The following is a 21,586-nucleotide window of genomic DNA, read 5'->3' as shown; positions in this document are numbered from 1 at the left end:
ATCTGGAAAATGCAGATTTTGCTTAATAGGGACACTTATTTAAACACTGACTTCAATTAGTTGATTAGGAAATTATATGTTGGAATCATGAAATAATCCTTAGCTGAAGTGATGAATATATGAATATTTATTCTCCAAAGCACTGCTCATATATTTTAAATATTTCTTTATGTTATCCCCTATCCTCTGTAATTGTCTTGTTAACTGCACTGTAGGATATGAATCTTTTTTTTTTTCTTTTTTCTTTTTAGGGCCACACCCGAGGCATATGGAGGTTCCCAGGCTAGAGGTCTAATGGGAGCTACAGCTGCCAGCTTACACCCCAGCCACAGCAATGCGGGATCCAAGCTGTGTCTGCAACCTACACCACAGCTCACGTTAACGCCAGATCCTTAACCCATGGAGCCGGGCCAGGGATCAAACCTGCATCCTCATGGATACTAGTCGGATTTGTTTCCACTGAGCCATGACAGGAACTCCTAAGATATGAATCTCGTCTTATTAATTTATGCTCTGTAGTGCTTGGCTCTATAGAAATTGGTTACATATGGATGTTAATAAATTTTATTGATATGTTTATTGGTTAGTGGTTTTTAAATCATTACAGTTAGAGATACTGACTTCAGGAGAAGTCACAGAAGTTGAAAACCCTTCAGGCAGTTTCTAAAAAGTTGCTCACAGTTGATTATGATGAGATTTGAGAGCCAGAATTCAGTAGTCCCTCAATTTCAAGGGCAGTTCTGGCTTATACCCTATGAATCACAAGGCAATCAGAACTTCTTTTAAGATATTATTTTCCTATGATGTTTTCATATGCTTTTTTTTTTTTTTTGGCTGTAAGATTTGGATGAACTGTACCTTTAAAATTTTTGAAACAAATGTAAGTGTTCAGGGAGGTTTTCAATTGCCCAAGATCTTGCAAGGCTCTAAATGCTCTTCAAAACAAGCCCATCCTAGCTCCTAAACCCACACCCTTTCTGGATAACCAGATAGAGGGTGATTCTCATTCTCATGAAATGCAAAGTGCTCAGGGACACAAATGTGTGAGGACAGAGCTTGGCTCAGGCACAGCATTTCTATAATTTAATGGTAGAATTACTCCCCTTGGAGAAAGTTGCATGAACACAAGTTACTCATTGATTGAATCCCAACCATGCAAGTGTGTTTCCAAAATCAATCACCCTTAAGTTATTCCACATGTACTTGTAAATATTAATATAATGGCCTGTGTAGCTATGTTCTTTGCTGTCCATCTGCTTATGCTAAAGGTGAGAAAGGTAGAGCACAATGTTAAGATTCTGGTGTTAGATGACCTGGGTTTTCAAACCATTACTGACACAATATACTAGTTCTGTAATATCGGAAAGTCATGGAGCCTCAGTAACACTCAGATGCCTTATTCATAAAACAGATACAAGGTATCATAAGGTTGTCATGAGATTAACATGTATCACATGCTTGGCATGATGCCAGCCAGGTACATGGTAAGCATTCAACGAAAATCAGCTGTGATTATTAATATTTTACTATTATCTCTGTGCAAGTTACATAATCAAGATGAAAAGATCTCAGAGGATTCAGCTGCTTATCAAATAATTTAGCCCGGTTCCAGTTTTCCTGCCAAGAAGTCTCCTACCTAGCCCATGGTTGAATATTTATTGTTGGAAGAGTCTGACTTTTCAAACTTTCTCCTGTTGAACTAAATTATGCCTAAACCTGTAGCTTTCACCATGTGAAAATACACAGAGCAAATGTAAACCTTTTCCTCATGACAGCCCTTTGTGAATTTGAAAATATCTCTAATCACAGGTTTTTCCTTAAACTTCCTTGGAACTCTTCCTACATCTCCCTGAAACTTTCATTTGATCTTTCTCCTTCCCTTCAGCACCAACATTTTGGAAAGAGTTGTCTCTAGATGTGGTTTCAGCTTCCTCCTGTTTTATTTTCTAGTCAACACCTTGGATCCAGAGTCTGATCCAGTAACTCCCTGAGCTGAAGCCTAGGGGCTTGACCCAGGAGTCAAAAACACAATGAAAAACAGAGAGAGACAATCAAAGTGCTGTCTTTTCTTCAGCCCTTTGAGTGTTCTAATCACTACACTAAAAGCTTCACATACGTTCTCTCATTTCATTCTTTGTAGACCCTAGGTGAAGTAGGTATTGCTATCCTATTTTACTCTTAGGGAAAATGAGTCTCCAAGAGTTTGAATTGTTCGCCATCCTGCAACTTGAAAGGGGTGGGAGGGCTGGGCAGGTTCCCTGTGTGGGCTGTCTGCCTGCAAAGTCGCTGCACGGTAATGCCAGGCATATAAATACAAATCAAGATGAATGGGTTTGGGGAGGTAGAGAGAAACCAGCTCAGCAGTTAATATTATTGGGTGCATATCATGTAAAAGACATATTTGTAAAATAAAAAGAAATAGAAGCTCACAGTCTAGCAAACACATATACACAAAACTCACAAAAGTAATAATTCACAAGAAACAGAAGGGTATCAGTATAAGCATATTCTATATCTCTCTCATTTCATTCCTTTTTTTTTTTTCTTTTTAGGGCCTCACCAGTGGCACATGGAAGTTCCCAGGCTAGGGGTTGAATCAGAGCTACAGCTGCCGGCCTACACCATAGCCACAGCAACATGGGATCCGAGCCGAGTCTGCGACCTACACCACAGTTCACGGCAATGCTGGATCTCCGACCCACTTAGTGAGGGTACTAGTCGGATTCGTTTCCACTGCGCAACGGGAACTCCCTTAATTCCTTTCTTACATTTGAAAAACTGGTTATAAAGATTCTTAGAGTTCCCATCGTGGCTCAGTGTTTAACGAACCCGACTAGGAACCATGAGGATAGGGGTTCGATCCCTGGCCTCGCTCAGTGGGTAAAGGATCCGGTATTGCCGTGAGCTGTGGTGTAGGTCACAGACGCGGCTCGGATCCTGCATGGCTGTGGCTGTGGTGTAGGTCGGTGGCTACAGCTCTGATCAGACCCCCTAGCCTGGGAACCTCCATATGCAGCAGATGCAGCCCTAGAAAAGACAAAAAAAAAAAGATTCTTATAAAGAATATATATAGACAGAGAGGTATAGATAGGTATAGATAATGAGAAACAGAAGGAGATACAAAGATAGAGAAATAGAATAGAGAGAGATGGATATATTGATGGTGAGATATAGGTATAGCTTGAGATAAAAACAGAGAAAAAAATATTTAATATAAAACTATGGAGCAGAAGGATATACATAAACCTCAGAAGAGTGGTCATTTGGGGGAAGAAATGCGAGAACAGGACTAGGGTAGGGCCAGGAAGAGAGGGAAGGGATGAGGAGAGAGGAACTATTTGCAATGTTCCATTCATTTTCTGGACTTCAAATATCTGAATAAAAAGGTAAATAAAAAACTAAGACTGGGGGTGCACAGGGGCAGCCTCGATTCTTCTTTTTTCATTATTCGGGCTTTGGGTAAGAGTCATATATCAATGACATGGTACTGTAAAGCTTTATGTATTATTCCTCTTTTTAAAACTATGTTCTCATAAAAGAGAGCCAACTCATAAATTGAAGAGGGCTAACACCATAAATACGGTTTCTGGAATACCTAGGGCCCCACCTCCCCGTGTTCTCGCCCACGCCTGACCGCCGTGCTTCTGTCCGCAGGCAGTGGGCTGCGACCGGCAACTGGGGAGCCACGCCAAAGAAGACAACTGTGGCGTCTGTGCCGGTGACGGCGCCACCTGCAGGCTGGTGCGGGGACAATCAAAGTCAAACGTTTCTCCTGAAAAAAGTAGGTGATAAACCCCATACAACGTTACCATAAAACAACCTTGCTTCAGACCCTGTTACTCTAACATTTTCCTGATGCTAAGCTTTTTAGACGAAAAGAACTTTTGACCTGTGTTGTAAAAGACACATTTCTTCCAAAAGTGTAATATATCAAATTTTTATTCCCTTTAGCTCTTCTAAGACTACCTGTTTCTTTGAACCTTTGCCAATACAGAGTATGACTTTTTTTTTAACTTGCTGATTTTTAAGGTAAATGATGAGAACTATGAGTCATTGTTTCTTTCTTTTTTTTTTTTTTGGCCCCCTTTGATTGCTAACCAGGTCAAAAATATCATCCTGCATTTATTACCCTTCTATACTTTTTCATCTTTTGATTAGCATCTGAAGTCATTTACTCATTTTCCTACTTGGATGGTAATCTTTTTTTCCTCACTTGTATCATGCATTTATACTATTTGTTTGTTGCACTTATTGCTAATGTTCTCAGTTTGTCATTTGACTTTAAATATGGTTTGTGGAATCAATAGTTTCTAAGTGTTAAAATAAGTCAGAATTTTCTGTCTTTTTATTTCAATAATATCTGCTTAATTTTTTTTAATGGGGGGGTTCAGTCAACTTTTTCTGTAAAGGGCCAGATAATAAATATTTTAGGACTTTTCAGCCCGTATGGTTTCTGTCTCAACCACTCAGCTCTCAAGACAAAAGCAGCCACAGACAGCCTGTAAACCCATGTGCCTAGCTGTGTTCCAATAAAACTTTATTTACAAAAATTAGCCTGCAGGCTGAATCTGACCCTCAGGTTATAGTTTGCGGACCCCTTCCTTAAAAGGAATAAAAAAAAAGTATACATATGCACTTGCCGCTAGTACTTATTTTGTGTTTCTACTTTAAAATCTTTTATTCCTTTGAGTGTATTTGGATACAGCTTATGAAATAGGGATTTTTAGTCATTCTCCCCCTAAATGAGGAGAATCTTATTGGAGGGGTAGAGGGAGAGGAGGATTTTCAGGGCAGAGGAAACATAAAGTTCATGCTGCGCCTAGAGGGAAGCCTGGACTCTCTTGAATGACTAGGCTTGCCCATTGGATAAGGTGGAAGAGAAGACAGAATGGCATTCAGAAGGCAACCATGCATTTACTCATTACTGTGTTTCACATTTCAGGTTGGATGGAGCCAGTAAAGCAATTTAGACAGTAGACTGGCACGGTTAGATTTGTGTTATAATAAAATGCTGGCAGCATGGGAAGGGTGGATTACCTGTGAGGTGAGCCTGGAGGCAAGGAGTCCAAATAGGATGCTAGTTTTACATACTCAAGGGTGTTTGAAACAATGAGGCCTTCGTCTGGGGTAGCTTGATGGGAGTGGCAGAGGAAGGCACAGATGGGAGAGGTATTCAGGAGGCAGAGACTACAGAGTTTGATCATTCTTAGCAAGAAGACAAAGAGAATGGAGGAAGCTAAGATGAAGCAGATTTTCCAGCTTGAGCAGTTGGGTGGATTTATTTGCCAAGTTCATCTGGATAAGGAATTCATGGAGAGGAGATGCATTTCAAAGAGAAGGGTTCCTGTCATGCCTCAGCGGTTAATGAACCCAACTAATATCCATGAGGATGTGGGTTCAATCTCTGGCCCCGCTCAGTGGGTTAAGGATCCAGCGTTGCCGTGAGCTGTGGTGTAGGTCACAGACGTGGCTTGGATCTGGAGTTGCTGTGGCTGTGGTGTAGGCTGGCAGCTGTAGCTCTGATAGACTGCTAGCCTGGGAACCTCCATATGCCTTGGGTGCGGCCCTAAAAAGACAAAAGACAAAAAAAAAAGATAAGGGCTCATCTCCTTGGGTTTTTTGCAACACGGCAGTCCATTGTTGCTCGTGGGAAAAATCCCCACTTTGGTGGGCTTTAGTTATAAAGTCACTGAATCCCTTCAAAGAGAGTCTATAGAATATATCAGGAAGCCATGGATACCTAAATTCAAGTCATTTAGCCAGGGAAGAAGTTTAAGGGAACACAACTGAAAAGAAATGGAAAGAGGAGGTAAATGCAGAACTTAGCAAAAGCAGGATCATGGAAGAGAAGGATTAAGAAATCCCCCAGAGGAGGTGATAGTCAGCCACGTTAAACGCTGTGTTGAGGTCAAATGGAATAAAGGTCCAAAAATTTCTCTTTGGCCATTTTGAAGCCAAATTTGTGACCTTAGCAAGACTGGTTTCAATGAATTTCTGGCTGAAACCAAAGCCTGACTGCAGTGGGTTTAGGAGTGAACAGAAGGTGTGAATCTATCGAGGGAAAGATTGTCCAAGGACAGAAGGAGGGGTGCACACTCATACCATGTCAAGGGCTGGATAACGACAGACACAGTTGGAAACCATGGTGAGAAATGAACTGTGTTCCAATAGAATAAGTTGGGCTTTGTTTGCTTGGGTTTTTTTGTTTTGTTTTGTTTTGTTTTTGTCTTTTTGTCTTTTTAGGGCCACATCTGCGGCATATAGAAGTTCCCAGGCTAAGGGTCTAATCAGAGCTGTAGCTGCTGGCCGATGCCAAAGCCACAGCCACGCCAGATCCGAGCTGCGTCTGTGACCTACACCACAGCTCACGGCAACACCGGATCCTTAACCCACTGAGCCAGGCCAGGGATCAAACCTTCAACCTCGTGGTTCCTAGTCAGATTTGTTTCCGCTGCGCCACGACAGAATCCCCTGTTTGTTTGTTTGTTTGTTTGTTTGTTAACTCCACTCATTAGGAGGTAGAGTCAGCTGCTTAAGAGTGAGGACTCTTTAACAGACTCACAGATGTAGAAACAAGCTGTGGTACCCAAGGGGAGAGGGAGTGGGAGGAACAAATTAGGGGTACGGGTTTAACAGATACGCACTACCATGTATAAAATAGATAAGCAGCAAGGATCTACTGTGTAACACAGGGAGTCGTTCCCACTATCTTGTACTAACCAGTCCTGGAATATAATCTACAAAAGTACTGAATCACCACACTATACATCTGAAACACGCTAGTTTAAATCAATTTGAAATTCTTCATTTAAATCGAATTGAAATTCTTCAATTAAAAAAAAAAAAAAAGAGGCATTCCCATTGTGGCGCAGCGGAAGCGAATCTGACTAGGAACCTCGAGGTTGTGGGTTCGATCCCTGGCCTCGCTCAGTGGGTCAGGGATCCGGTGTTACCATGAGCTGAGCTCTGATGCAGCCCCTAGCCTGGGAACTTCCATATGCTGAGGGTGTGGCCTTGAAAAAAGCAAAAAAAAAAAAAAAAAAAAAAAAAGAAAGAATGCCTTTTTCATTGCTGCCCTTCATCATCTGACATGACATGTGGATGTGCTGTCTGCATGTTTAACAGAGACTTTGCAACCACAGAGATGAATGCTGTGCTCTAAGCTGATGAAGGGGTGAGAGTAGCCTGCTTCCTCAAAGACAGAGTAAAACAGCTCCCCCAAACTTGACTGCCTACTCCTGCCTTCTTGTTAGAAGAGATACGTAAACTCCTGTGTTTTTAAGTTGGCTTTTCTATGATGTGCTGTAGAATCCCCCACTGGTATACCCTACTCAAAGCCAGCTCCTTTAGGAAGCCCATGGAACCTCCAGCAATTCATGGTTTCCAATCTCACCCCATCCCCTGCAGCTCCCCCATCCCCTTACTGGCCTAGATGAGTTCCTGATCCTTCTTTCCTTGATGGAACACTCTCGAGTCTCTGAGATCCCTCACTCTTTTTTATTTATTTTGTTTTATTTTTATTTTATTTTATACTAGTTTGCTTCCACTGTGCCAGGTTTGCTTCCACTGTGCCACAGTGGGAACTCCCAAAAGGCCTTTTTTAATACGGTGCCCTTTAGTCAGGAGAGGAAGTCTCGCCCAGGGAATTTTGCCCCGTTGACCAGAACTGTGGCAAGTGACAGGCTAGCTTCTAAGGAGCGGGCAAACCAGGTGTATTCCATCTCATCCATTCTGTTATTATTAATATTGACATGCTTGTAATTCCTGGTGTTCTCTTCAGGCACGGCGTATCATTTAATTCTACCAGCCCCCTTGCATGGTAATTTTGACACTGTCCAGCCCATTTTACAGATGAGAAAACTAAGGGACAGAAGAGATAAGCACTATCTCCCATAATGAGTTAATGAAAGGCAGCATAGGGACGAGGTTAAGAGATTGGGGTCTGGGGCCAGACTGCTTGGGTTTAAATCCTGGCTCTGTTGTCTACTAGCTGCGTAAGCAGAGAATTTTTTTTTTTTCTTAACTTTTCTGTGTATCTTGATTTTCTCATTTTACACTGGGAACAGCAATCATTCCACTTTTGCAGAGTTGTTGCCAGGATTAAATAAGTCAGTCATGCCGAGCATTCCAAATAGTGTCTGGCACCTCGAGAGAGCTCAGTAACCGCCAACTATATTTTTTCCTTAGAAAGGCTGCTCTTTGGGGGTACCCAAGGATGTCACACACCTCTAACATATCATTTAATATAAGCAGATTTTGAAATCAACTGTTGGTCCATCTGGGCCCTGTGTGTGAGAGAGCTACTGATGGGTATATGTCAAAGCTGTCAAAACACAGTGGACGGGAAAAGAAACCGAAATCGGAGGAAAGGTTCAGACCCAGAGGAAGACAGTGCGTGCCAGGCTGTGCTGGGAAGAGTTAACGGGGACCGCTGTGGGATGGGAGGAGGAATGAGGGCGAAAATCACAGCCAACGCAGACTTTGGGGACGTGCCCGCAGTTAGCGTTGGCTTCAAAAAGTGTAGAAATCTCATCAGCAAAGATGTCACCTTGTCAGAGTCGGAGAGAGATTAGAAATCGAGAAAATTCTAATTGAACCAGAGTAGAAGCTGCGTGAAACTGGGTCAAGAAACTTCTCTTTTTGGAGAAAGTGTGTGGAGGAGGCCCTGGGATGGGAGAGGTGGGGAGGAGGTGGGAGGGGGCTGAGTTGGCTGAAAGGGGGCCTACCTGCTTGTTCTCCACCCTTCCTCACTCTTGGGAAGGTGGTTCATATCCTCCCTCGCTCTCTTTCCCTCTCCTATTGATTTTCAGCTCTGGGAGGATAGACCCCTTTTGAAGATCCACGGAGGAAAATTATGCATTTTCTCTCCAGAAGAATGCATATGTACCCATAGGTCTCAAAGTTGCCAAACAAACGTGTTTGTTTGTTTGTTTGTTTGTTTGAGGGTGTCTCCATACGGTGAAGGACATTCCAGGTTAGGGGACCCTAAAAATCTCCTGTTTTTGATCAGTTTCTGCAAAGGAAGGGCCACAGGAGCATACAGACAGATCCTTGAATGCAGTGAGGAGGTGAGGCTGTGAGAGCTGGGGGCCTCCCACCACCACGGGCCTGTCCTCAGGCTCCAGGTGCCCGTACGGGGGTCTAAGGCTAACCTCAGCAAAGAAGCCTGCCTGCGCGCAAATGCCTGCTTCTCATCCTTGCTTTTGCGTACAGCCCGTTCATGTCTGCTGCTGCTCTGAAGCTGGCCAGCTGAAGCTGTTCTTGGCTGGGACGGTCCACGGGCCATATGGAAGCACTTCCCTATAATCATGCTTTGTGTGAAAGCAATGTGGGAAACGAGGCCACGTCTCTCCCTGAGAGCGCATCACCAGGCCTGAGGAGTCCACCAGGCTCCTTCGTCTTCACCTTGCCAAAGCGTCCTTCCCATCTTTCCCGGGACCCTCACGGAATGAGGCCATGGCAAGGAGATGCTGTTGGCACAGTCCCACTCTGGAGAAAGTGTGCAAGATTGCTCGCGGGCTCTCCTTTCCATCCTGCAGGGAGGCAGATTCAAGGTGAAAGAGCCCAGAGCCAAAACCTTTGCTATGGGAAATAGCAGAAATGAATCCACATGCAACACACACACACTTCCTGTTTGGAGGAACAAGAAGAGACTGACTGAACTCACAACTGGCATAAGTAGCTTCGGCGGTTGGAACAGGGAACTGGAAGGACTTGGTTTTGAAGGAAAGAAAGCTCTGCAAACGGCACCAAAGAAGCAAACACCTCTCCATGGGGCACCTTGAATTTGGCCTTTAGGGACTCGCTTGTGTTTCCAGATTTGTCCATCATTTTGGTCTTGTCCACACAAGGGCGCGCACACACGAAACAAATAAACGAGCTCAGCTCGCCTGGCCTGAGCCCTTTGTAGAGTTGACCTTGAACAACACGGGTTTGAATTGCATGGTTTTGTGTTTTCTTTTCTTTTTTCTTTTCTTTTTTACAGCTGTACTTGCGGCATATAGAGGTTCCTGGGCTGGGGGCAAATCCCACGCCACAGCCACAGCAACGCAGGTTCTGAGCCATGTCTACAACCCACACGGCAGCTCATGGCAATGCCGGATCTTTAACCCACGGAGCCAGGCGGAGACTGAAGCTGCATCCTCACAAACACTCTGTCAAGGTCTCAACCCACCGAGCCACAGCGGGAACTCTGCTTTCATGTGTTCTTTGGCAGTAAACACTACATGACTAAATGATCTGTGGTCGGTTGGATCCACCCACAGGGAAGTTTGGATTTGGAGGAACTGAGAATAAGGAGGGCTGGCTATGATTATACTGGGATGGACTTTTGATGGGTGTGGCAGGGCCAGGGAGGGGGAGCGCAGGGATGGGCTGGGTTGGTGCTTCTAATCCCTGTGCTGTTCAAGGATCAATTGTACATTTTTACCTGGTGGCAGCTAAGTCTGCTGGTACCGTGATGCCTGAGGCTGACCGGGAACACCAGTATTACAGTTAACTTTGGATGCTATGAAAATAACCACAGCGTCTTAGCAAGCATCCCTGCATACTCCTAAGAAAAATAGAGTCCTGGGCTAGGCGGACCATGTGCTGCCTCACAGGGTAATTCTTATGACATTTTCTCTTCATTCACTTTTTTTTTCCTACTTTTTCTAGGGCCATTCCTGCAGCATATGGAGGTTCCCAGGCTAGGGGTCGAATCAGAGCTGTAGCCACCAGTCTACACCAGAGCCACAGCAACTTGGGATCCGAGCCGCGACTGCGACCTACACCACAGCTCAGGGCAATGCCAGATCCTTAACCCACTGAGCAAGGCCAGGGACCCAACCTGCAACCTTATGGTTCCTAGTCGGATTCGTTAACCACTGAGCCACAACGGGAACTCCTTTTTCTTCATACGCTCTTCATTTCTCCTCTGTTGTTTCCACAGATAATCTGTAAATTTAACTTACTCCATAACAAAGAAGACTGTACCAGACCTCAAGGGCTTGCTAATGTGGTAAAAAAAAAATTGCTTTCCTTCCGGTCTTCTCAGGTCATCTCTCTCTGCCGCCCTATTCATCTTTCTAGGGCAAGATTAGGATGGACAGCACTCTTATCCCAGAGCTGTGGGTGGCAAAGGAATATTCAAACCAAAGACTCTATTTATTTTAATGGGATACTCCCCCCCCCATTTTTTTTTTTTTTTTTTTTTTTGCTTTTTAGGGCCGCACCTGCAGCGTATGGAAGTTCCCAGGCCAGGGATCCCATCCAAGCTGCAGCTGTGACCTACCGCACATCTGTAGCAATGCTGGATCCTGAACCCACTGCACAGGGCCGGGATTGAACCCCGGCCTCAGCAGTGACTTAAACTGCTGTGGAGACAATGCCGGATCCCTAACCGGCTGTAGCACAGCAGGAACTCCCTATTTCCCCCATTTAATCCACAAGAGAGAGCATGGCATAGAAGATGATCCCAGGACTGAAAATCCAGAGCTCTAGGCTTTTGATGTTTTGCTCTTTCAGGTGTTTTTGTGTGTCTTCTATGCTTCTGCAAGAAGAAAAATGAAGGGAAAATGACACACAGGTTCTATTGAGAAAGCATGTTATGGATGTTGTTTTTCAGAGTAGCCAGACTGACCAGGAACTCCCCAGCTTAAAATCTCTTCGTGAATTGCCTTTATTTTTACACTTTCTATGACTTCCAAAGCCTGTGTATCTGGCTCTTATGTGATTCCATGTGTGCTATTTTGCCCCTCAATCACGAGGCTCCAATCACAATGACGTTCTGGAAGTTTTTAGAATACCAAGGGCCCTTTTCCCTCATGGCTTTTGCACCAAACAGTCCCTGAGCCTGGAACACGCTTCTTCCAGCTCTAACGTGCCTGCCCTCTTTCTCAACCATGAGCTCAGGTGTCACCTTCTCAGAGAGGTTTTCTTTGACCTCTCTCCCTAAAGGCAGCCCTTCTCTTTTCTGTTCCCTGCTTAACCTGTAAAGCAAGAAATTATTTCATTTACAGTTGATCCTTGAATAACATGGGCTTGACTGTGCAGGTCCACTTTTGTGTGGATTTTTTCAGTAGTAAATACTCCATGACACAATTGGTTAAACCCCAGAGGCAGAACCATGAAGGCAGAGGAACCACAGATCTGGGGGGGCCAACTCTAAGTCACATGTGGATGTTTTTCAACTGCGTGGAGGGTCAGTGACTCAACCTTCGAGTTATTGGAGGGTCAGCTATATTCGTGCATTTGTTTAGTCGGTCTCTCGCACTTGTCAGGCATTGCAACAGCAGACACCATTTCTGTCATTTGCACCACTTTATTCTTAGTGCTTGTATAGTACTGAGCATGTCACAGAAACTCAGTAAATGTTGCAGGAGTGAATACAGGCTATTTGCTGGCGATGACTCTGCTTCCCTTCATGATTTCAGGGGAACTAAATGATATTGTGCAACAGAACTGAACTGGAAGCCAAAGACGAGGGTAATAACCTCAGCTTGGCCACTATCTGTGATCTTAGGCAAGACTAGGAGAACTTTGGCTGTTTCATCTGCATACTGAGAGTATTGGCATAAATGATTTCTAAGACGTCTTTTAATTCAGAAAGTCTATTAGTTTATTCCTTATTTTCAGAAACACAGGTCTTGAGATTGAATGAGGGTTGGAGAAATAAGGATCTTATATGAAGACATTTTCCAAAGCGTTAATGAAAAGGTTCCGCAGAGATGGCTTGTCTTTATTCTTACAGCGCCCAGGAAATTTTAAATATTTATATTTGGTTACAGAGCCATCTTGATCCCACATTCCCTGTCTTTGGTGATAAGGGTGCCGTCTACTCCCCTGGCACAAGGAGGGTACCTTGGAGGATCAGAAGTTCCTTAATTTCAAATACTCAGTGTGTCAGAGTGGCGTATTTGAGGGGGACCTATTCTAAACCTCTATATCCCACTACAGAGTCAGAAGGCACGTGGCCATTTAATCCCCACCAGGCTCCTGGTTTCTCAGATGCAGTGTAAAGGCAGAAGAGGAGAGTTATACTGTGATGCTGAGGAACACCTGAGCAGAAAGGTGTTGTTAGATGCTGTAGCTTCGCCCCCTCTACCGCCTGCTGTTCAAGGCTAGACCTGAAAGCAAGCAAACACACATACACTATTAGGCACTCTGCCCGTTGCAGTGCTATTTGGGGGATAAAGGCCTTTTTAGCCATGAAAGATGCATATCTCCAGGTCGGGAGCAGAGGTTTCTACATGGGCACAGAGCTAACAGCTAAGGACGCTCATTTTCAGGTTTAGCAGTAACAGTCACCCATGACGTGGCACAGGAGCAGCTCAGGGCAGGGGCAGGGGATGTCGCGGCAGAGGAAGTGTCACCGTGGGCATCAGCTTCCAGCTCGCGGCTATTTGCTCTCACCGAGTCCAATCCCTGCTATGTCTCTTCTCTACTTTTGAAAAGACGAGTTTCCATTTCTGGCTTTTACTTTCTCTGTCTTTGCTCCTTGGCACGTGTCATGTATCCCACCTCACTGTCAAAAGGCTACAGTACACGGATGGTCTTTCAGCTGCAGGATCAGTGTAGCCACACACGGACTTTCCCTTCTTCCGCCTCCCACGATCCCCCGTCACATCCATAGAGGGGCTGGTCAAGTTGAATTAAACTTGACATCACTTCCATGTGGAATCGAAAATACGGCACAGGTGAACCTTTCTACCAAACAGAAACAGACTCACGGACATGGAGAACAGACTTGTGGATGCCAAGGGGGAGGAGGGAGGGAATGGGCTGGATGGGGAGTTTGGGGTTGGTAGATGGAAACTATTACATTTAGAATGGATAAACAAGGAGGTCCTACTGTACAGTACAGGGAACTATTTCCATTCTCTTAGGATAGAACATGATGGGAGATAGTGTGAGAAAAAAAAGTGTATATATATATATACATATATATATATATGACTGGGCCACTATGCTATACAGCAGAAATTGGCACAGCACTGTAAATCCACTATAATAAAAAGAGAGAGAGAAAATAAAAATAAATAAATTTTTTTAAAAAGTAAAAAAAAAAATCCTTGACTACCCTACTTTGGAAAGTTGCCAGCCCCTGTTCTACACAATGTCATACAAGCCAACTTGCTTTAGGTTAAATGATACCAAATGGTTTTGGATGTGTAGGATCATTAGTAAACACCATTGTTTTTCAGTTTGCAAAATGCACTCACACTCATAATCTCGTTGTAAAGGAAAAATAAGAATTATTTTTGATTTTTCCATCCCATTATTATTATTAGCATTAACATTTATGCATTTATTCAGATTAACATTTATTCAACTTCTCTTTCCTTAAAAAAAAAACAAAACAAAACTCTGTTATTCTTTGGGAATGCAGAGGGAGGGGTGGAAGGTGTGTGCATATTTGAGCCTAAAAACAGAAGAAGATAAATGTAGGGTCAAGAAAATAACATGAACTATGCTTGACCAAAAGTTTTGTTTGGCAGAAAACACCCCAGCCACATTAAAAAAAATAAAAAAAAAACAAAAACCAGGAATGGAAAAGTGGGAATGGGTTGTAGAAGTGAGAGTAATAAAAAAAGTACATCTCTTTTCTTGTGTTACATGGAATGTATATATTTAAGTTGGTATAGTTCTAGTTTGACTTTACAGTGAAAATAAATATCTGCTATGAATTACAGTCCTTCTGGGATAAAACTGATGTTTATTGATTAGTTAATATTGTGTGGACAATTTATTTCCTGTACATCTTGCTACTTAGCAAAGCTGTGATCTGTGGCAGGAAATGAGACATAGAAGAAATATGATGGAACAGCTGGACTTGAGCATTTATGTGTGGGAGGGAATTCAGTGGAAGCAAACTTAATAGATCCTTGGGTCAGCCCAGTGATTGCAAAATCAAACAAGTGAAACCCATAAAACGAATGTCTGTAATGAATGTACTTGTGATGGGTGCATTTGGGTTTACACAGTCATAACTTGGTCTCTACAGGAGAAGGTATAGGGTACAGTTTTTGGTTCTAAACCCAGGCCTACTGCTTAGGAAGTCTGTGGTCTTGGGCAAGCCACTTAAACTTGCAGAACTTCAGTTTTCTTAATTGGAGAATTGTTTTGTTTTGTTTAGAACAAAGGAGATAATTTATCTCAAGTTAGCTAACATAGTGCCTGGGAGCAGAGTTTGTGCTCAGCATGGTTTTTAATGACTTAACGCTTACCTAGCCCTACTAGTGGTGAAGTGCTCTGTTGTCTTCTGAGCCCTTTGCATATGTTTTCTTATCGAATCCTCTCAACAACCCCTTGAAACAAGTATTCTTATGATCCTCATTTTACAGATGTAACTGAGCACAGAGAAGGTAGGAAACTGGACCATGGTCACACACAGCATGATAAGTGACAGTGCTGATATTCTAACCCAGGTTGTCTGGCTCCAGGGTCTGTGATCTTAACTATGACTCCATATGGCCTCTCCCAGTAGTTTGTAGAGTGAAAATAATGCAAATGACATTTAAAGTGCGATGAGAAGAAGGCCCTGGAAGATGGCAGGGTGAATAGCAGTATCAGTGATCTCGAGCCCCAAATTTCAATGAAAAGGTTTTGGAATCATTCCAAACAATGAACATGTTCAGCAGGAACCAGTTTCCAACATCAACACCACATCTGGTCTTTCCAGATGTGGACCTGCTGTCACCAACCTTATAGGATGAGGTAGAGAAGAAGCCTTCCTTCACCTGCTCTGTTTTCATCCATTGGATTCTACACCATTAGAAAGGATAATATTGTAAAGCAGCCTCAGAATCAGCTCTGATTTGTGGCTTCATATGCAGACTCGTGAGAGGAGGGTTTAAGTGGTTTATATTTAGCCTGTCCTGGAGCACAGGAAGCAGGTTGCTCCTGCGAGCTTGGGTCTAGCTCCAGACCCAGCGGGGATTTACCTGGAGGCCATTTGTCTGGGGTTTAAAAGTGTCCCATTATAACAAGGGAGACAAAGAGCATGATAGCAGTATTTATATAGAGTAATATATATAATATAGATAGCAGTATTTATTTTAGAACTAACAGAATCCCAGGCAAAAAGTAACAAAGATGAGTGTTTTATATCCACCAATAATCAAAAAAATAAAATAAAAAAAAACAGGCTTAAAACTTTGTAAATACCAGGACATCAAAATGTATAAACAAAGCCCAAAGGTCTATAAGAAGAAATTGAAGGAGGTGAAACTTCTAAGAGACTCAAAACACTCTTAGATCAGTCAAGAGATCTGCACAATAGAATCAGTCATGGTACATTAACAGGTAGGATTAAGCATTGCATTTTGAGGGAATGCCCTGCCTTTTCAACCATTTATGGACCATTTACAAAAACTGATTCTATGCAAGACTCCAAAGAAGACTGTAAAAAAAAAAAAAAAAAAAAAAAAAAGAAAGAAAAAACCCTTAGTAAAACAGAAACCATCGAAGAGACCTCGCCCTGCAGCTGCACCCACCCGTTCTTTGCTCCCTCCAGTTACCGAGGCACAAGTGTCTGTCTTCCTTTCCAAGTTTCATTAATCCCTCCATCTGTGTCTTGGATTCCAGCCCCCTCTGCTTCCTCAGAGATCTCACCCCACCCATCATCCCCTCTCTCCTTTGTCCTCTCTCTCTGTCTTCCTTTCCCATTAGGGTTAAATGTGACCAGATCCCTTCCATGTGAAATAGAAGTCTGATTTACAAAATGTGTGTGTACATGTGCACACAGAATGTACATACATGTATATTAGTGTAGTATATGTATACATATATGCATGTCTATTAGTGTGTATGTATACATAATGTATGTACATTATATTTGTGCGTATGTGTATATAATGTATGTACTTGTGTATTAGTGTGTATATGCATGTATACATAATATGCATACACGTATATTAGTGTGTAAGTATACATAATGTATGTACATGTATATTAGTGTGTATATATGTATACGTAATATATATACATATGTTATGTGTATGTACACATAATACATATACATGTATATTAGTGTGTGTATATATGTTTTAGTATGTGTATATATGTATACATCTTGTATATACATGTATATTGGTGTGTGTGTATCTTTTAAACTTTTAAGCTCTCCAGCTACCACCCTAATCATTCACCTACCTCTACTGACAAGTTTTGGAAAAACTGTTGGCATTTCCTGCCTCTACTTCTTCATCATCATTTATTCCTCAAACCACAGCCTCCTGTGCTTACTACTAGCTGAAACTGCTTTTTATAAGCCCATTCACAAGCTTTTTACTGCTTCATGCAAATGGCACTTTAAGCCCTCAGGGTAGAGCATTTAAACCCATCGGGCTAAGATAAAATGCCAGGGGTTCTGGCCTGAGAGGTTTCACTTGAGTGTGTAATTGTCAATAGGTGATGGTTGGAATGTATACACACAAACGGTACCCCCCCACACACACTCCCACAGATACAGATATACTCACACAGGATAAATGCTTCTCAAAGACACTAGAGACTAAATCCACAAAGATTTTCTGGGAGTTCCCGTTGTGGCTCGGTGGTAGCAAACCTGACTAGTATCCATGAGGATGCGGGTTTGATCCCTGGCCCACTCAGTGGGTTAAGGATCCGACGTTGCCGTGATCTGTGGTGTAGGTTGCAGATGCAGCTCAGATCTGGGGTGGCTGTGGCTGTGGTGTAGGCCAGCAGCTACAGCTCCAATTCGACCCTTAGCCTGGGAACTTTCATATGCTGCAGGTGCGGCCCTAAAAAGCAAAGGAAAAAAAAAAAAAAGATTTTCCAAGGAAGTGCTTAGCCCAGGTGATCTGGCCAAATAGAATTTCTTCAGCTCAGGAAAGCTTTCTAACTTATTATTTTCAAATCACATATATGCTATTTGTTTATTGTAGAAAATTTAGAATACGCAGGCAAAGAAAAAGAAAGTGATAACCTTGTCATGTAATCATTCACACCACCAATGTTTTCATGTTAGTGTGTATTCTTCTTGGGGTGGGGGTAAAGTGGTTTAGTATGTATAATACGTATTAATCATTTATTATGGTAATTTAAGAATTTTTTTGTAAAAATATCAAAGGACACAGAAGGATATGAAGTGGAAGGTAAAGGTAACCCTCTGCAACTCCAAAGGCTCTGTTAGTTTAATGGGATATTCCATTCTTTAGTGGTACAAATATTGATAGTTGCTAGTAATACCCACAACTGTAGTACAGACAATAGTTGTCTGTATTAATATAATATGGACCTTTTATACAAATATTTATGCTCTTATGAGCTATGCAAAATTGGTTAAATAGAAATGTTTTTACAACTTGCTCATTGAGCTTTTTTTTTTTCCTATCAGTTCTTAAAAGTTTATTTATTTATTTATTTATTTATTTATTGTCTTTTTAGGGCTGTATCCGCAGCATATGGAGGGTCCCAGGCTAGGGGTCAAATCGGAGCTGTAGCTGCCCTCTGTGCCACAGCCACAGCAATGCCTGTTCCGAGCCACGTCTGTGACCTATACCACAACTGGTGACAATGCTGGATCCTTAACCCACTGAGCAAGGCCAGAGATCAAACCCATGTCCTCATGGATACTAGTCAGGTTCGTTAACCACTGAGCCATGACGGGAACTCCGTGCTTTATTCTTTTTAAATAGTGAGGTAGGAAGACATACCATAATTTATTTACATAGACCCATATTAATGAGCTTTTAGGTTCTTACTCAGCTTTGTTATACTTTTTCACATATGTACGTCTTTGTTTACCTGCTTTTACTTTTCAAAGATACTGCTCATTTTTTTCTCCAATAAGATTTACCGTCATGCTCACAAATAGGTTAAAGCTAACTAAAACATTTAATTGTTTCTAATAGAATAAATGAAATCCTGTCTTCTTTTCATTTTGCATTTCTGTGATTACAAGTGAGTTGAGCATCTCTTCATAAGCTTCTTGTCATTTTAACTCTTTATCCCATGAAGTATTTTTCAAGCATTTGGCAAATTTTCTTGTTAATGTTTGTTTTTTCTTACTCATTTGTAAGCACTCTTTGTATATTAAGGAAATAGTCTGTTGACTATAATTGTGTTTTTTGTGTCTTTAACATTTAAATTTAATTGTTGTATCAAATAAATATTTTCCTTTCCATTTTCTCAAGGCATTTTTGTCTTTAGAGAGAGATTTTAAATGTTCTTCTTATAAATCATGCACATTTTTAAAGTCTATTCCAAGGTATTCCACCTTTTCTTCTTGCCACTGTAAATGGGATATTTTCTTCCATTGTATTTTCTAACTTGTTAGTATTTATGAAAACCATTAACTTTTGAATATTAATTTCCTCCTGATTTCTAATGCTTAGATTTTTTGGTCCAATTATTTTGGCTAATTTCCTTAAAAATCTTAAATCAAATGCTGATGATTATTCCTTTAAATAATAATGTTTCTAATGTTTAAGCGTTAAGTATATTATTAATCATGGTATTGACATTTGGGCATTTGTAAATTACATTACAAACGTTTGTTGTATTATATTTACAGAGGGTTTTTTTTAAAATTAGGAATAGCTATTGTATTTTACCAAATGCTGTAAAACAATTGAGGTAATATAATTGTTCTATTTTTGCCTATTAATATGGTAAATTACACTCATAGATTTCCTAATTTATATCACACTAGTATTTCTTGGGTGAGCTCCATTTGGATATAGAGTATAATAATTTAAAGTTACTATTAGATTCTCTTTTTAAATATCTCATTTAGGACTTTGGTGTGGAATGGAGGATAACATTAGAATGTATTCCCCCCCCCAAATTTGTTAAATGAAAGATTTCAAGCATATGTAGAAGTTGAAAACATAACGTAATTAACTGTATACCCTCCACCTAGATTCAGTTATTTACATTTTGCTACTTTTGTTCTATCTAGCTGTCTAGCCACCCATCCATTTGGCTAGCGGAGCCTAATGAGGATTAGGTACAGACATCAAAACATTAACCTGTAAACACTCTAAAATCATTATCCAGAAAATAAAGATATGTTGAACCATCCTTGCATCCCAGAGGTAAATTCCACTTGATCATCGTGTGTGATTATCTGCTGAAGTTGGTTGGCTAGTACTTTATTGAGAGTTGTTGCATCTATATTCATGAGGGATATTGGCCTGTAATAGTTTTTCCTTGAATTTTTTAGTAGTTATATAATTTCCAAATAAGGATATTAAAAATTTTTATTTTCAATATATACTCCTCTAAGTTATTAATTTTCTAATTACATTGACAAGGCTAAGAGTCTCCCAAAGAATGTGCAAAAAAATGATGATAATAATCGTTATTTTGTTTCTGACTATGATGCGAATAATTCTAGTGTTTCACCATTAAGTCTGCTCATGGCTTCTGACTCTTTATCAAATTAAGGGTGTTTCTTTCTATCCCTGGCTTTAATAGGGATATCATCATAATGCATGTTGAATTTTGTCCAATACTTTTATATATTAATTAAAATGATCATAATGTTTAACTCATTTGATCCATTAATATAACCAGTTATTCACCTAATGTTGAATCAAGAATTCATTTTTAGATTTTACTCTGTTTAGGTTCTTACAAATAGAGTTCTGGAATTCATTTGCTTTGTTCTATTTATTGTTTTTATATCTGTAATCATGATTAGGACTTAGTTCACATATTTATTTTTGTGATCTTTGTGTTTGATTTGGATATCTGAGTTGTTTTAGATGTAGGTATGTCACTAACTGGGACCCTTTCAGTCTTTCTATTATTTGCAGCTTACCTGTTTGCTTAAGGTTTTATAAAACTCACCCAGCAAAACATTTTGGCCCTGGGCCTTTATTTTCCTTTTGCTCTCTTCTTCTTTTGTTAAAAAAATTTTTTTAGCTTTCTAAAATTATATTTTAAAAGTAACTCATCAGTACATTTTCATTATAGAAAACTCCAAAAATACAGAAGTATTTTTCCCTTCACTCCCTCCTAGAAAAACTCATTTCTTTCCTCAGAGGTAACCTGTCAGTGGTTGGTGAAAAAGAATGGAGACTTATTGTTTAGTGGGCTCTTACTTTCACTTTTGCAAGAGGAAAAAAAATCTGGAGCTAGATTCTGGTAACATCTGTCCTACCCCATCTGTTGGCAACAACCATTCTACTTTCTGTCTCTAGAAACTTGACTTCTCCATATACCTCATATGATTGGAACCATACAGCATTTATCCTTTTGTAACTGGCTTATTTCACTTAGCATCATGTCTGTGGTTCATCTATGTTATGTAGCATGTGTCAGAATGACCTTCCTTTTTAAGGGTGAATAATATTCCCTTGTGTATATTTACCACGTGATAGTTTTCCATTCATTTGGGGATGGACGCTTGGGTTGTTTCCACCTTTTGGCTATTGTAAATGATGCTGCTATGAGTATGGGTATGCAGATATCTGTTTGCTACCCTGCTTTCAGTTCTTTTGGAACTAAAGCTGGAATTATTCTTTGGAACTGGAAGTAATTGCTGAATCGCATTGGAATTCTAAATTTAATTTGCTGAGGAGCTGTTTTCCATAGTGGGTTGAACCATGTTATATTCCCGCCAGCAGTTCACAAG

At 41.1% G+C, this 21,586-nt stretch overlaps 1 protein-coding gene across 2 annotated transcripts in view; it reads left to right on the top strand.

Annotated features, from left to right (window-relative positions):
- ADAMTSL3 (ADAMTS like 3) overlaps positions 1–21,586 on the top strand; it is a 358,645-nt gene that overhangs the window by 160,141 nt on the left and 176,918 nt on the right. For both annotated transcript variants that reach the window (XM_047795344.1, XM_047795345.1), the window contains exon 7: positions 3,655–3,781. In XM_047795344.1, coding sequence (XP_047651300.1) covers positions 3,655–3,781 — 127 coding nt within the window. The remainder of the gene's footprint in view (positions 1–3,654; positions 3,782–21,586) is intronic.

The sequence above is a fragment of the Phacochoerus africanus genome, chromosome 9, assembly GCF_016906955.1.
Source record: "Phacochoerus africanus isolate WHEZ1 chromosome 9, ROS_Pafr_v1, whole genome shotgun sequence".
Taxonomy (NCBI): Eukaryota; Metazoa; Chordata; class Mammalia; order Artiodactyla; family Suidae; genus Phacochoerus; species Phacochoerus africanus.
Note: the sequence above shows the minus strand (reverse complement) of the source record. Positions and strands in the feature narration are given on the sequence as shown.